An 18,613-nucleotide genomic window follows, 5' to 3' on the forward strand; every position below is an offset into this window, starting at 1 on the left:
AAGGTTATAAACCAAGGACCTCAAATCAAAAGACTCTAGTCCTCTACTTTATATTGTTAATGAGTTATATTACCATACGTATGATATTAGATATAAAAAGGGGGAAAACTTGCGTCAAATGTCTACGTACCCTTTCGACTAAAATTTATGTGTTACAAAATGTCGTAACCAACAATTGTGTGAAATTATTTTGTCGATATCTTGTATGATTTCTGAAAATAAGAGATAACAAGCCAAAATCAAAATTTTAATCATGACCTTGACCTTTGACCTTGACCTCATTTTCATTTTTTTGGACCAAGGACCTCAAATCAAAAGACCCTAGGCCTCTACCACTTATGGTTTTCCAGTTAAAAATGCATATCACTTATATCAAATATAAAAGGGGAAATAACTCTCATATGGAGTCTCCGGATAGCTTCGGTCAAAATAAATCAAATCATCCTGAGGATATAACGAGCAATTTGGTAAAATAAATTTGTCGGTTTCTTATACGGTTGGGAAGATTAAGCGATAACAAGAAAAACAGTGTTCGGGGAGATAACTCTTACATGGATAAGATTTTGGTTACGCGGTGTCAGTTTCAAAAGCGTATTAATTGTTCGATATCATATACCATATATCTTAGTGACATCTTGCGAAACAAAAAAATTGCGAAGGAACAAAAAGTTGGCGGAAGAAAAAAAATAATAATAATTAAAAACCAATTGTTCAGAGAACCATTGATGGTCTTTCCACCAGTTAAGACCTTTTTTATATAAAAATATTAAAATTTGGTTTAAAATGTCAATTTTAGCGCCAAATGACAGCTTATTGAACGCTTATTCAAAAAATATATGGTTTCTATAAAAAAAATATATCGAAAAGGGAGATAATCTTTTACTTCCGGTTTAAAAAATTTACTTCCGGTATTGTTTGATAGTTAACTTGACACTGATTCCAAAAATATATGGTTCTATATACTTTTACATTGATTTAGTACAAAAAATAGCTACTTCCGGTTTAAAAAAGGTCACTTCCGGGTTGTGTTTTTTTAAGATCACATTGCTTTCAACTTAATGCAAAAAGTCCCATGGCTTTATCATGTGTACATATGAGGTAAAAGCAAAGGTCAAAATCTAGAACGTTTAATTAGCATATGACCTTGAGCTCAATTTCAAGGTTATAAACCAAGGACCTCAAATCAAAAGACTCTAGTCCTCTACTTTATATTGTTAATGAGTTATATTACCATACGTATGATATTAGATATAAAAAGGGGGAAAACTCGCGTCAAATGTCTACGTACCCTTTCGACAAAAATTTATGTGTTACGACATGTCGTAACTAACAATTGTGTGAAAATATTTTGTCGATATCTTGTATGATTACTGAAAATAAGAGATAACAAGCCAAAATCAAAATTTTAATCATGACCTTGACCTTTGACCTTGACCTCATTTTCATTTTTTGGGACCAAGGACCTCAAATCAAAAGACCCTAGGCCTCTACCACTTATGGTTTTCTAGTTAAAAATGCATATCACTTATATCAAATATAAAAGGGGAAATAACTCTCATATGGAGTCTCCGGATAGCTTCGGTCAAAATGAATCAAATCATCCTGAGGATATAACGAGCAATTTGGTAAAATAAATTTGTCGGTTTCTTATACGGTTGCGAAGATTAAGAGATAACAAGAAAAACAGTGTTCGGGGAGATAACTCTTACATAGATAAGATTTTGGTTACGAGCTGTCAGTTTCAAAAGCGTATTAATTGTTCGATATCATATACCATATATCTAAGCGACATCTTGCGAAACAAAAAAACTGCGAAGGAAAGAAAATTAGGCGGAAGAAAAAAAATAATAATAATCAGAAGAAAACCAATAGGTCTTTCCACGGAAAAGTGGAAAGACCTAATAATAATAATCAGAAGAAAACCAATAGGTCTTTCCACGGAAAAGTGGAAAGACCTAATAATAATAATCAGAAGAAATACAGTAAGGTCTTTCGATATAGAAAAAGGAAAGACCTTAATTAAAAACCAATTGTTCAGAGAACAATTGAAGGTCTTTCCACCAGTTAATATCAATTTTGATATTAAAATATTAAAAATCAGTCTAAAATATCAAGTTAAAATTATGTCGCAACTAACAATTTAGTCAAAATAATTTGTCGATATCTTATACTGTTTTTGGAAATGAGTGGAAATAGCAAAAGTTAGAATATGACCTTGACCTTTGACCTTGACCTAATTTTCATTTTTTTGGACGAAGGATCTCAAATCAAAAGACCCTAGGTCTCTAATATGTATGGTTAATAAGTTATATCACTTTACACATAATTTTAGATATGATAGGGGCTAAAACTCCCATTTATTGTCTACGCACCCTTTCAACGAAAATTATTTTGTTACGACATGTCCCAACCAACAATTTAGTAAAAATAATTTGTCGATATCTTACAAGGTTAATGAAAATGAGTGAAAATAAGCCAAAATCAAAATTAAGAAAATGACCTTGACCTTTGACCTTGACCTAATTTTCATTTTTTGGGACCAAGGATCTTAATTCAAAAGACCCTAGGTCTCTATCACTTATGGTTTACCAGTTAGAAATGCATTTCATTTATATCATATACAAAAGGGGGAATAACTCTCATATGGAATCTCTATACGGCTTCGGTCAAAATAAAACAGCACATCCTGAGGATATAATGAGCAATTTGGTAAAATAAATTTGTCGGTTTCTTGTACGGTTGCGAAGATTAAGAGATAACAAGAAAAACAGTGTTCGGGGAGATAACTCTTATATGGGAAAGATTTTGGTTACGCGGTGTCAGTTACAAAAGCATAATAACTGTTCGATATCATATACCATATGTCTAAGCGACATCTTGCGAAACAAAAAAATTGCGAAGGAACAAAAAGTTGGCGGAAGAAAAAAAATAATAATCAGAAGAAAACCAATAGGTCTTTCCACGGAAAAGTGGAAAGACCTAATAATAATAATAATAATCAGAAGAAATACAGTAAGGTCTTTCCTTATAGAAAAAGGAAAGACCTTAATAATGAAAAACATACACCCCATAGATATAAAATAAAAGGAGAATGTGTCCATGGGACTAGATGCCCCGACTTGTAAATATATTCAAGAGTCAATATACTAATGCAAATTTTTGTGAAATTAAACTTTTGATCAATACATTCAACAATCAGAGTGTGGACAAAAGAAATCTTTACAGTTATAACATAACTCATGAACAGCCACAGTTTTTGGTGGGGTTCCTGTTGCCCAGTTTTCTATGTTGTGTTTCGTTGACTTTTGTTTGTCTTTTTTCATTTTTTACCATGGCGTTGCAAGTTTATTTTAGAGTTCCTTTGGTATCTGTCTCTGCTCTTGTATGCAACACGTCTTCTGAAAGAGGCAACTAATTGTGCAAAGTTTCATTATTCACCTTCAGGAGGTAAGTTAATTCATCTTTATACCATGATAAGATAAGAACATGTGCTTTCCGTAGAGACGACTTTCAAGAGACAAAATGATGTAAATGTAAGCACCTATAGGTCAATGTATGAGCAAAATATATGGCAGAGCAAGCTTGACCTTAACTGTACACACTATAAACTGTTCAGAGTGAAGAGTTTGAAAAGACCAAACCTAATAGTCAACGAGTAAGGTCGAGCTCAGATGTTACTTGACAAGACTCAACACAATCTTGACAGTATTCAACTGTATATAACTGTACGTGACTTTGGTCTAAATTTACTTAATACGTCTGATTGGGTACTTGATAATCTTGGTATAATCTGAATATGGACAAGTGCTGGACCAGTTTTGACCAATGTTCAATCAGTATCAACCAGTCTAGACTTAGACTGGACCAGTCTTGACTATAAATTTAGTTTACAGTTTTTTACTCTGTCTGTTCCAGGAACAAGTGAATAAAATTTTTAAAGGTGACTATCTGAATTTAGTCAAACTGAAAATCTAGCTTTTTGACATACTACTAGTATCTAAATTTAATTTGACAGCAATAAACCAAACTACCAAATCACATGGTATTTTGTAAGATCAATATATTATGGAGATTGCTGTATAATAATAAGAAAACCCAACTTGATTTAAAAATTATAGAAATTTTTAAAGGTGACTATCTGAATTTAGTCTGAACTGAAAATTCTTGGTTTTTTTTATTTTTATTTTTAGATATTAATCAAATCCTTTTAAAATAAATAACATGACATTTTTTAAGTTCAATATATAATTGAGATAGATTTAGAATTTTATGAAAATCTAAGTAAATTTGAAAAAGCGGTGACTATTATCCTAGCAATTTAATGCCCCAGGACAAAGTAATAGAAATTTGTATCTGAATTTAGTCCGATCTGAAAATTTTGACTTTTTTCCCTTTCTAATCAAATTCTTAAATTTGACAGCAATAAACAAACTACAAAAAACCTAGCATTTGTAATAAATCAAATCCTTAAATTGGACAGCATTAAACAAATTACCAAAAAACCTAGCATTTGTAAGATCAATGTGTAATTGAGATAGCTATACAGTTTTATTAAAATTCAAGTTGATTTGAAACCAGATGCTCCGCAGGGCGCAGCTTTATTCGACCGCAGAGGTTGAACCCTGAACGGTTGGGGCAAGTATGGACACAACATTCAAGCTGAATTCAGCTCTAAATTTGGATTGTGATTAAATAGTTGACACAGCATAGGTTTCTGACACAGAATGAATGTGGTCTAATAAACTTAAAATTTGTTTTTTGCCTTTGAGCAATTCACTTTGCTGTTGAATATTAATCCTCTCAAAAAAATGTTTGAAGAAATTTTCTTTTTATTTATGAAATCTGAAATGAGAAAAATTGAACCCCCCCCCCCCCAATTTTTTTTACATCCCCTTTCCCTTATTCCAAAACTAATCTCAATTCAAATTTCTAATGGAGTTTGCAACAATAACTACTCATTTAAATACATAAAAAAATATCAAAATGTAAAAAAAGTGCTTGTTATCACTGAATGGTAAAGATTGTTTTAATTTATCAGTTGGTAGTAAAAGTGAATATACATTGCATGTTGTTTTATACAATGATTTAAGTTGATTCAACTACTATTCTGGACAAAGAAAGATAACTCCAATTGAAAATTTCTTGCTATTGCGCAATATTGTGCAATTCAATATTTCTTGCTATTGCGAAATATTGTGCAATTGAAAATACTTGCTATTGCACAATACTGTGCAATTGAAGATTTCTTGCTATTGCGCAATACTGTGCAATTGAATATTTCTTGCTATTGCACAATACTGTGCAATTGAACATTTCTTGCTATTGCTGAATACTGTGCAATTGAACATTTCTTGCTATTGCACAATACTTAATATAATAATTTTGGATCCTGATTTGGACCAACTTGAAAACTGGGCCCATAATAAACCAGATGCTCCGCAGGGCGTAGCTTTATACGACCGCAGAGGTTGAACCCTGAACGGTTGGGGCAAGTATGGACACAACATTCAAGGTGGATTCAGCTCTAAATTTGGATTGTGATTAAATAGTTGACACAGCATAGGTTTCTGACACAGAATGAATGTATTCTAATGAACTTAAAATTTTTGTTTTCTCTTAGAGCAATTCACTATGCTGTTGAATATTAATCCTCTCAAAAAAATATTTGAAGAAATTTTCTTTTTTATTTATGAAATTTCAAATGAGAAAAATTGAACCCAATTTTTTTAATCACATCCCCCTTTCCCTTATTCCAAAACTAATCTCAATTAAAATTTCTAATGGAGTTTGCAACAATAACTACTCATTTAAATACATCATAAAATATTAAGATGTAAAAAAACTGCTTGTTATCACTGAATGCATGGTAAAGATTATTTTAATTTATCAGTTGGTAGTAAAAAGTGAATATACATTGTATATTGTATATAACAAAGATTTAAGTTGATTCTGGACAAAGAAAGATAACTCCAATTAAAAAAAAATCTTGCTATTGCACAATATTTTGCAATTAGATATTTCTTGCTTACTATTCTGGACAAAGAAAGATAACTCTAATTAAAAAAAAAATTGCTATTTGACAATATTGTGCAATTAGATATTTCTTGCCATTGCGCAATACTGTGCAATTGAAAAGACTTGCTATTGCACAATACTTAATATAATAATTTTAGATCCTGATTTGGACCAACTTGAAAACTGGGCCCATAATAAAAAATCTAAGTACATTTTTGGATTCAGCATATCAAAGAACCCCAAGATTTCAATTTTTGTTAAAATCAGACTAAGTTTAATTTTGGACCCTTTGGACTTTAGTGTAGACCAATTTGAAAACAGGACCAAAAATGAAGAATCTACATAAACAGTTAGATTTGGTATATCAAAGAACCCCATTTATTCAATTTTTGATGAAATCAAACAAAGTTTAATTTTGGACCCCGATTTGGACCAACTTGAAAACTGGGCCAATAATCAAGAATCTAAGTACATTTTTAGATTCAGCATATCAAAGAACCTAACTGATTCATTTTTTGTCAAAATCAAACTAAGTTTAAATTTGGACCCTTTGGACCTTAATGTAGACCAATTTGAAAACGGGACCAAAAGTTAAGAATCTACATACACAGTCATGACAGTTAGATTCGGCATATCAAAGAACCCCAATTATTCAATTTTGATGAAATCAAACAAAGTTTAATTTTGGACCCTTTGGGTCCCTTATTATGTTGGGACCAAAACTCCCAAAATCAATACCAACCTTCCTTTTATGGTCATAAACCTTGTGTTTAAATTTCATAGATTTCTATTTACTTATACTAACGTTATGGTGCGAAAACCAAGAAAAATGCTTATTTGGGTCCCTTTTTGGCCCCTTATTCCTAAACTGTTGGGACCTTAACTCCCAAAATCAATACCAACCTTCCTTTTGTAGTCATTAACATTGTGTTTAAATTTCATTGATTTCTATTTACTTAAACTAAAGTTATTGTGCGAAAACCAAGAATAATGCTTATTTGGGCCCTTTTTGGCCCCTAATTCCTAAAATGTTGGGACCAAAACTCCCAAAATCAATACCAACCTTCCTTTTGTGGTCATAAACCTTGTGTTAAAATTTCATAGATTTGCATTCACTTTTACTAAAGTTAGAGTGCGAAAACTAAAAGTATTGGACGACGACGACGACGACGACGCCAACGTGATAGCAATATACGACGAAAATTTTTTCAAATTTTGCGGTCGTATAAAAATCTAAGTACATGTTTAGATTCAGCATATCAAAGCAGCCCAAGAATTCAATTTTTATTAAAATCAAACTTATATTATTTTTGGACCCTTTGGACTTTAATGTAGACCAATTTGAAAACAGGACCAGAAATTAAGAATCTACATACACAGTTAGATTTGGCAAATCAAAGAACCCCAATTATTAAATTTTTGATGAAATCAAACAATGTTTAAGTTTAGACCCCAATTTGGACCAGTTTGAAAACTGGGCCAATAATAAAAATTTGTAAGGGTTCCGCGGAACCCAGTGTCTCGCCTACTTTTGCCGTAAATCGCAGGCTCAACAAAAATGAGGAAAAAAACCTCTTGATACTATCTTATGATTGTAAGAAGCTTCTGTCCAATTAAGTTTGGTAAAAATCGAGGATAGTTAATGAATCTAATAAATGTTTTTGAAAACTTTAACTGCAGACTGTATGTAATGTTAACTGGAAGAAAATCTAAGTCCATTTAAAAGTAAAATACAGAAAAAATGGATTTATCTTTTTACAAAATTTACTTCTGGATATAATCTTATGATCATAAATAAGCTTCTGTCAAAGTTTGGCACAAACCCAGGATAGTTTAAGAAAGTTATTAAAATTTTAAAAAACTTTAACCACAGAGTGAATGTAATGTTTCCCCGCAGAAAAACTAAGTCCATTTAAAAGTAAAATACGGAAAAAATGGATTTATTTTTTTACAAAATTTACTTCTGGATACTATCTTATGATCATAAACAAGCTTCTGTCCAAGTTTGGTACAAACCCAGAATAGTTTAAGAAAGTTATTAAAATTCTAAAAACTTTAACCACAGAGTGAATGTAATGTTTCCCCGCAGAAAAAGTAAGTCCATTTAAAAGTAAAATATGGAAAAAATGGATTTATTTTTTTACAAAATTTACTTCTGGATACTATCTTATGATCATAAACAAGGTTCTATCCAAGTTTGGTAGAAATCCAGTATAGTTTAAGAAAGTTATTAAAATTTCAAAAACTTTAACCACAGAGTGAATATTTGTGGACGCCGCCGTCGCCGCCGACGGAATGTAGGATCGCTTAGTCTCGCTTTTTCAACTAAAGTCGAAGGCTCGACAAAAAATCTAAGTACATTTTTAGAATCAGCATATCAAAGAACCCAAAGGATTCAATTTTTGTTAAAATCAAACTAAGTTTAATTTTGGACCCTTTGGACCTTAATGTAGACCAATTTGAAAACGGGACTAAAAATTAAGAATCTACATACACAGTTAGATTTGGTATATCAAAGAACCCAAATAATTCAATTTTTGATGAAATCAAACAAAGTTTAATATTGGACCCTTTGGGCCCCTTATTCCTAAACTGTTGGGACCAAAACTTCCAAAATCAATCCCAACCTTCCTTTTATGGTCATACACCTTGTGTTTAAATTTCATAGATTTCTATTTACTTCTACTAAAGTTATGGTGTGAAAACCAAGAAAAATGCTTATTTGGGCCCCTTTTTGGATCTGAACTCCCAAAATCAATCCCAACCTTCCTTTTGTGTTCACAAGAGTGCACATGCTGAAATGTCTCGCCTTCTATACTAATCATTGATATTATGTTGATAGTCCTAAGTATAAAGCTAAGCTTTATTACAACTGTCACATAAACTTAACATTAACCAAGATAACTAAACAAAGACCAATGAACCTTGAAAAAGAGGTCCAGGTCAGATGAACCATGCCAGGCAGACAGGTACAGCTAACAATGCTTCTATACAACATATATCATGTATTATATATAGTTGACATATATTACTTATAGTTTAAGAAAAATAGACCAAAACACAAAAACTTAACACTGTGCAATGAACCGTGAAAATGAGGTCACGGTTAAATAAAACCTGCTCGACTGACATAAAGATCATAAAATATTTCCATACACCAAATATAGTTGACCTATGGCATATAGCATTAGATAAAAAGACAAAAACTCAAAAACTTAACTTTGACCACTGAAACATGAAAATGAGGTCAAGGTCACATGACATCTGCCCGCTAGACATGTACACTTAACAATCATTCCATACAACAAATATAGTAGACCTATTGCATATGGTATGAGAAAAACAGACCAAAACACAAAAATTTAACTATAACCACTGAACCATGAAATTGAGGTCAAGGTCAGATGACACCTGCCATGTACACCTTACAGTCCTTCCATACACCGAATATACTAGCCCTATTGCTTATAGTATCTGAGATATGGACTTCACCACCAAAACTTAACCTTGTTCACTGATCCATGAAATGAGGTCGAGGTCAAGTGAAAACTGTCTGACAGACACGAGGACATTGCAAGGTACGCACATATCAAATATAGTTATCCTATTACTTATAATAAGAGAGAATTCAACATTACAAAAAATTTGAACTTTTTTTTCAAGTGGTCACTGAACCATGAAAATGAGGTCAAGGACATTGGACATGTGACTGACGGAAACTTCGTAACATGAAACATCTATATACAAAGTATGAAGCATCCAGGTCTTCCACCTTCTAAAATATAAAGCTTTTAAGAAGTGAGCTAACGCCGCCGCCGTAGCCGCCGCCGTAGCCACCGCCGCCAGATCACTATCCCTATGTCGAGCTTTCTGCAACAAAAGTTGCAGGCTCGACAATAAACCTTGTGTTTAAATTTCATTGATTTCTGTTTACTTGTACTAAAGTTATTGTGCGAAAACCAGGAATAACGCTTATTTGGGCCCTTTTTTTACCCCTAATTCCTAAACAGTTGGAACCAAAACTCCCAAAATCAATCCTAACCTTCCTTATGTGGTCATAAACCTTGTGTCAAAATTTCATAGATTTTTATTTACTTAAACTAAAGTTATAGTGCGAAAACCAAGAAAATGCTTATTTGGGCCCTTTTTGGCCCCTAATTCCTAAACTGTTGGGACCAAAACTTCCAAAATCTATCCAAACCTTCCTTTTATGGTCATAAACCTTGTGTTTAAATTTCATACATTTCTATTTACTTAAACTAAAGTTATAGTGCGAAAACCAAAATATTTGGACGACGATGACACTGACGCCAACGTGATACCAATATACGACCAAACATTTTTCAATTTTTGCGTACATATAAAAATGTGAACTGAAAGTATTAACTTCTTTTTACCTAAATCGTTTAATTCTAAGGCAATAAACTAAACTAACAAATAACCTTACATCTTGTAAGATCAATGTATAATTGAGATAACTGTGCAGTTTTATGAAATTTCAAAATGTTATAGAAATTTTTAAAGGTAAATATCTGAAATTTAGTCCGAACTGAAAATTCTAGCTTTTATATACCCCATTTATGGGTATTATATATTCTGATCTGTGCGTCCGTTCGTTAGTACGTCTGTTCGTCCGTCTGTCCTGCTTCAGGTTAAAGTTTTTGGTCGAGGTAGTTTTTGATTAAGTTGAAGTCCAATCAACTTCAAACTTAGTACATATGTTCCCTACTGATATGATCTTTCTAATTTTAATGCCAAATTATAGTTTTTACCCCATTTTAACGGTCCACTGAACATAGAAAATGATAGTGCATATGGGGCATCCATGTACTAGGGAAACATTCTTGTTTCATTTATCTTAAAATCTACTTGAATTTTTTTAAATAAGCCTTTAAAGGTAAATATCTGACTTAAGTTTGAACTGAAAATTCTAGCTTTTTTTCACCTATTTCAAAATCTGCTTGAATTTTTTAAAATAAGCCGTAAGCTACATTTTATCCCAATATTTTTATTTTTAGCATCATGCAGTGGCCATGATTTGTGATGGACCAAAGCCTTATATACAATATTCAAACTAGATTTCCTAAGAAGCATCCAGGTAAAGTTTTATAATATTTACAGTGGATATAATATTTTACAAAACTTCATAGTAAAAGTGGCACAGTTTTACCCACAAAGCGAGTTCCTATGGGAAATTGCATTGTTTATATTTACAGAAATGCAACCTGAAAATATTGCTCTACAAACTTTTCTCTGCTGAATTGCCCATATTTATGCATCAATGTGAAGTTAATAGTATGAATGATATAAGTTTGTATACATTTAGTGGTGAAGTTAAAATCATCCCTTCATAAATTTTACGGACGCCATCACGAGTTGCTTGACCGTTATGCAATATCAGTTTTACTAATGACAAGGGATATATATATATATATATATATATGTTCCAATTGTCGTTTCTACAATCGTTCCATTTTCCCAGAATGTGACCTACCTATTTACACTTATCACGGGGTTTGTACTAACACGAGCAACACAATGGATGACACATGTGGAGCAGGATCTGCTTACCCTTCCTCTTGCTCAGTCTTTACTTTTCTATGTTGTGTGTAATGTACTGTTGTTTGTATGTTGGTCTTTTTCTTTTTTTAGCCATAGGTACTCGTTTTATTTTCGACTTGTGAGTTTGAATGTCCCTTTGATATATTTTGTTTCTTTCTAAGTGGCTCACCTATATATATTCAGGCGAGAATAGTTCCATTCTTACATAAAGATAAATGTACATGTCATATGAAGAGAACAGGACTAGACAGACATGGGCTACATTTGTAATTTACTATTTCCCAATGTAACTATATATATCTAAAGGAGGAAATGCTATCATGCAGGACACAAAGGGGAAAACATATCTTGATATTTAAATAATACAAACTCACTTGGCACAAAAAATGTGTTGATATATCCATTTTTATCAGAGCTTCTGCCAAGGTTTTGAAATTGCTTTGATCTTTTATCTCTTTCCATTTTGATAATACCAAATACTTCGCAACCTCTATATCATTTGGATAGTTGTGTGTGATACTATCCCATTTCTTCGACATTTCTAGATATGACACTAATTCATGCATTTGGTTTGATACACAGTTGGTTGAGAAACGCAGTAATTCAATATCACTTGGTATCTGGCTTAAAGCATCATCGCTTAAACCTGTAAAAAACATTGATATAACAATTAAACATGTTAAATCTTCATTGTAGTTAAATGTTTACTTTAGGTAGTATCTTTCAAGGAATTCCATATGTTCAGTTACAATATTTTTAAAAGTAAATACATAGCAAGAATTGGGCTGAACAAATATAAGAGCCAATAGGTTGTGTCTACTCCAAATGTAAAAGTGATCAAACGATGGACGGCGTAATCGAAATGATGAGAAAAGTATTGATGGACCTTTGGGCAAATGAAAGGGAAACAAGTTGTCATAGGGGCAAATCAAAACCATAGATCGAAGAAGAACAGGCAACATCATGTCTATCAAATGCTTAAATGATGTCGCTCACCTTGGTATGTGTAGAAAATAAAAGGATATTGAGTATGTGCATATTCAACAACAAACTCATCATAAATACCAGGATTGAAATTTTATATTCGCGCCAGACGCACATTTCGTCTACAAATTAAAAGACTCATCAGTGAAGCTCGAATAAAAAAATGTTAAAAAGGCCAAATAAAATACGAAATTGACAAAGGACACTCTCCAACATTGTAGACGAAAATAGAATTCATGACAAAGATCTCTGTTTTGTTGATCATTCACATAACTAGTCACTGGCTCAGACGTACTTTATATATATATAAACAAGTCTAAATTGAAAACTTCGTTCAATAACCTATGATTACGTTGGATAAAAACCGCAATTTTAATACTTGTGCATGTAAAACAAATTTCGTTGTAGAAGGGTCTAAATACAGCACGAACAACATTTTCCAAAAGACCAACAAGAGTGCACACGCTGAAATGTCTCGCCTTCTATACTAATCATTGATATTATGTTTATAGTCCGAAGTATAAAGCTAAGGTTTATTACAACTGTCACATAAACTTAACATTAACCAAGATAACTAAACAAAGACCAATGAACCTTGAAAATGAGGTCAAGGTCACATGAACCATGCCAGGCAGACATGTACAGCTAACAATGCTTCTATACAACATATATAGTTGACCCATTACATATAGTTTAAGAAAAATAGACAAAAACCCAAAAACTTAACACCGTGAAAATGAGGTCACGGTCAAATAAAACCCACGCGACTGACATAAAGATCATAAAATATTTCCATACACCAAATATAGTTGACCTATGGCATATAGTATTAGATAAAAAGACCAAAACTCAAAAACTTAACTTTGACCACTGAACAATGAAAATGAGGTCAAGGTCACATGACATCTGTCCGCTAGACATGTACACCTTACAATCATTCCATACAACAAATATAGTAGACCTATTGCATAAAGTATGAGAAAAACAGACCAAAACACAAAAATTTAACTATAACTACTGAACCATGAAAATGAGGCCAAGGTCAGATGACACCTGCCAGTTGGACATGTACACCTTACAGTCCTTCCATACACCGAATATACTAGCCTTATTGCTTATAGTATCTGAGATATAGACTTGACCACCAAAACTTAACCTTGTTCACTAATCCATGAAATGAGGTCTAGGTCAAGTGAAAACTGTCTGACAGACATGAGGACCTTGCAAGGTATGCACATATCAAATATAGCTATCCTATTACTTATAATAAGAGAGAATTCAACATTACAAAAAATTTGAACCTTTTTTTCAAGTGGTCACTGAACCATGAAAATGAGGTCAAGGACATTGGATATGTAACTGACGGAAACTTCGTAACATGAAGCATCTATATACAAAGTATGAAGCATCCAGGTCTTCCACCTTCTAAAATATAAAGCTTTTAAGAAGTGAGCTAACACTGCTGCCGCCGGATCACTATCCCTATATCGAGCTTTCTGCAACAAAAGTTGCAGGCTCGACAAAAAAACGGTGAAAAAAGTATATTTAAACAATACGCATTTGACTAACAGGCCCGAACAACTGATGTTCTTTAACTCTGCTGACTGCCATTGGCGATTGCCAAATAAAATTAATCACGAAATGTAACAAAATGGATCTTAATATAAAGTTAATACTAAACAGAAAACAATAAATTTGTGGCCTAGATGATATGCCACAAACACAAGGTGTCAATATTTTTTTGTACACCAGACCAGATATATATTGCTTTTTGGTTGTTTTAAACATTTTCATAAATATCAGGTGAATTCAGAAATGTAGGTGTTGTACATGCTATAGGTGTAGATCACTAAATTATCGGTAATGCAATTGTCCAAATATTTTCAATGAGAACTACTCCTTTAATCAAATTTTTCAAAGGCTTTGCTCATATCAACCTTTAATGTAAAGTTATAAAATGACACTTACTGTATGGGAGAGAGTACTAATGCTTACAATGCAATTAGCCAAATAATTAACTTTATCTAAGCTTAAGCTAGCAACATAAATCCTTTGAAAAAATAATTTATCGCCATTGATTTTTAAATCTCGTACAATTCTTTACTGATATGAAACTTTTATGTAAATTTTATAAATATCTGAGAAGAAATTAAAGCTTCCCAGAGCTTACAATGCATTTTCAATTTAACAAAAAAAATCCTTGCATCCATTTTTAAAAATTAATATATCAATACTGATTTTTAAACTTCAGCATGATATTGCTTATATATAAATTTTATAAAAAAAGAGTTATATGCTGATCAGTCTCTTCTATCCTATGTCATGAAAAACATGATTAAATATAAAGATTTCACATTCGGTCGAGTTTCATGGCTAAAAAATTTTACATGATCGATGGTCTAGAATTTGGTGATGTCTTACGATTAGAAAAGAGTGATCCAGCGTCAATTACCATCTGCTATTATGTGATGTCTGACTTGATATAACTTATCAACATATTTTAAAGGAGTAACAAGACGGGATCACATGTGGAGCAGAATCTGATTATCCTTCCAGAGCACCTTTGATCACCACCAGTTTTAGTGGGGTTCTCGTTCCTATGTCTTTGGTTTTCTATGTTGTGTTTTGTGTGCTGTTTTTGTTTGTATTTTTCTTTCTAGCCATGACTTTGTCAGTTTATTTTCTACTTATAAGTTTGAATGTCCCTTTGGTATCCTTCAGCTCTCTTTTAAAGATATTACAGTGCATTTTTTTCATATAGTTTCATTTCATAACTTCTTTCAAAATAATTGATCATCACTGTTTTTATAAGTGATGACCATGACATGACCTTAAAATTGTCTTGACACTCCACTTTGTCAATTGTTAATCCACTAGAAGAAAATCATCACATTTTTTATTAACATTCACAATTTCACATGTTGACACAGATTTTGAATCCACACAACTAATTACCTGGACAATTCTGCTCACACTCTTCCTTCTTCTGTAAAAATAGTAGAATATATAATACTAATTACTTGAATATAGATATAGGAAGATGTGGTGTGAGTGCCAATGAGACAACTCTCCATACAAATAACAATTTAAAAAGTAAACCATTATAGGTTAAAGTACGGCCTTCAACACGGAGCCTTAGCTCACACCGAACAACAAGCTATAAAGGGCCCCAAAATACATATAAGGCAGAAATCAAGAATATTATAAACACGATAATAGACTACATTTTACAAACAGACAAGTTCATTTAACACTAACAGAAAACTAATAGAGAAAGTGATTACACAATAAGATCTTAAAGATAAATGGTGTGAAATTACTTGGTTCTAAATAGGAATTTTAGCATTTTGACCTAAATTATATATTTTATGTTAAAAATCTAATTGTTTTGTATATCTTGATATAATATTCAAATTCCTCAAGTCAAGAAGGAATGAAACCTTTTTTTACCCCATGATATAAATAGACATTCAATAGCAGGTGCCTCAATTAAATGTACACTAAGTGACATTGACATTTTTCCATTTTTACGTTTACCGCCATAAGCCTGTAAATGTCATGGTGGGTCACATATAACAACCAACATGTTTCAATTTAATCTTTGCACTGCATGTTTTCTTTAGTATATTATAAACAAGGAGCTTTGATTATATTTTTGAAATATTCGTCCAACATCAATAAAATACCAAGGATGTAGACACAGTAGGCTTCATTTGAAGAGGTGATATGCTAACATAGCAAATCATGTAAGGAGCTATAGCTAATGTTTAAAAATGTTCCTATTCTTATACAAGATGATTAGAGAACTTAAAATTTGAAAATTTCAACATAATATATCTGCACATTAATTTAAAAGATTGGATTATTTACCAATATATACAAATTAGTATCCTATTCTGACTCTATAGCTGGGTAGTTATTTATCTATGCTAACTCAGTTATCTACAGTACTTAAGTCTCATGTGAACAGGGTCTTACAGACAGTTTTGAACTGTATCAGATCTACGCATACATGATAAAGGCTGTGTTCACATTCAATGTGGCCGAACAACACTGATAATTAACGTGTGCACTACACTACACATGATTAATGTATTGTTTGGTCACTACTTGAATATTTATGTATATCTGACTCATTTGATTAGTTATTCTAAAAATAGTAGATGTTTTTTTTGTTAAATATTCCTAAATAAACTTTCTATACAGATACATGTCTCACCTGTATTTTATGTTAATATCACAATGCTGATGTTGAAATTAAAAAGCTATGTCTCAATATCTGTTTTTTCACTGAACAGCATTCAGAGTCAATGAATCATGACCAGGGGGTGCCCAACCCAGGATAACGTTGAGAGTTCCATCTATATGTCCCCATTCAAATGCATTTTTATTGTCAAACTCACCTTGGTCTATGTGAATATTAAAGGAAGCAGATGGATTCATGACAAAATTGTGTTTTGGTGATGGTGATGTGTTTGTACATCTTACTTTACTGAACACTGCTGCTTAAAATTATCTCTATCTATACTGAACTTGGCCCATTAGTTTCAGTGGAAAATGTCAGTAAAAATTTACAAATTTTATGAAAATTGTTAAAAATTGTTAAAAATTTACTGTATAAAGAACAATAACTCCTAATGGAGTCAATTGACCATTTCGGTCATGTTGACTTATTTGTAAATCTTACTTTGCTGAACATTATTGTTGTTTACAGTTTATCTCTATCAATAATAACATTCAAGATAATGACCAAAAACAGCAAAATTTCCTTAAAACTAACAATTCAGGGTCAGCAACCCAATAACAGGTTGTCCTATTCATCTAAAAATTTCAGAGCTGATAAATGTTGACCTGATCAACAATTTTACCCCTTGTCAGATTTGCTTTAAATGCTTTGGTTTTTGAGTTATAAGCCAAAAACTCATTTTACCCCATGTTCTATTTTTAGCCATGACGGCCATCTTGGTTGGATGGCCGGGTCACTGGACACATTTTTCAAACTACTAACCCAAAAGATGATTGTGGCCAAGTTTGGATTAATTTGGCCCAGTAGTTTCAGAGGAGAAGATTTTTGTAAAAGATTACTAATCTTTACGAAAAATGGTCAAAAATTGACTATAAAGGGCAATAACTCCTAAAGGGGTCAACTGACCATTTCAGTCATGTTGACTTATTTGTTAATCTTTCTTTGATGAACATTATTGCTGTTTATAGTTTATCTCTATCTATAATAAAATTCAAGATAATAACCAAAAAGACCAAATGTCCTTAAAATTACTAATTCAGGGCCAGCAACCCAACAACGGGTTGTCTGATTCATCTGAAAATTTGAAAGGCAGATAGATCTTGAACTGATAAACAATTTTACCCCATGTCAGATTTGCTCTAAATGCTTTGGGTTTTGAGTTATAAGCCAAAAACTGCATTTTACCCCATGTTCTATTTTTAGCCATGGCGGCCATCTTGGTTCTTGTAGAATGTAAAAATAGAACATGGGGTAATTGTAACAGGATGCTGATTGCATTATTTAATAACAATTTTCAGCAAATGGAAATTTAGATTAAAAATTAAATTTTAAATCCAGTAATAAAGAAAAAAAAGTTCAAGTCGAACACGTGCTTATATTGACGACTTACGCAATCAGCATCCCCCCTTTTTAAACAAGTACAAAATAAGACATTAAACTGAACATTATTCATGCCATATAACACGAGCATAGCAATTATCGATAATATTTAATATCTTTACAAGTTCAAAAGTAAATACACAATTATTAACTATAACTTGATTATATCTGAAGAAATCTTGTATCGTAATTCCGAATTCATTCTGTAATTTACAATCAAATTGATACATCCAGTCTTCCAGTTTTCATTCAGTATCGAAAGATAAATGTTGCATAGTAAATATATTACTATGAAATAAGCTATTTAAAGTCATTAAAAAAAATTCAGTTGTAAACGTTTGTCCTTCAAATCTTTTCTTCAGTGTTTTACAAAACGATTACGAAACTTCTGGTATTTGATGCTGCAAATCGTCGATTCCAGTTCTG

At 32.1% G+C, this 18,613-nt stretch overlaps 1 protein-coding gene across 1 annotated transcript in view; it reads right to left on the bottom strand.

Moving 5' to 3' along the window:
- Positions 1-18,613, bottom strand: part of LOC139498901 (uncharacterized) — a 105,460-nt gene that overhangs the window by 15,779 nt on the left and 71,068 nt on the right. Inside the window, exons 11-12 of the mRNA XM_071287491.1 lie at positions 15,517-15,547; positions 11,952-12,223 (exon numbers count right to left, since the gene is read on the bottom strand). Of these exons, the coding sequence (XP_071143592.1) occupies positions 11,952-12,223; positions 15,517-15,547 (303 nt within the window). The remainder of the gene's footprint in view (positions 1-11,951; positions 12,224-15,516; positions 15,548-18,613) is intronic.

Source organism: Mytilus edulis, chromosome 12 (genome assembly GCF_963676685.1).
Source record: "Mytilus edulis chromosome 12, xbMytEdul2.2, whole genome shotgun sequence".
NCBI lineage: Eukaryota > Metazoa > Mollusca > Bivalvia > Mytilida > Mytilidae > Mytilus > Mytilus edulis.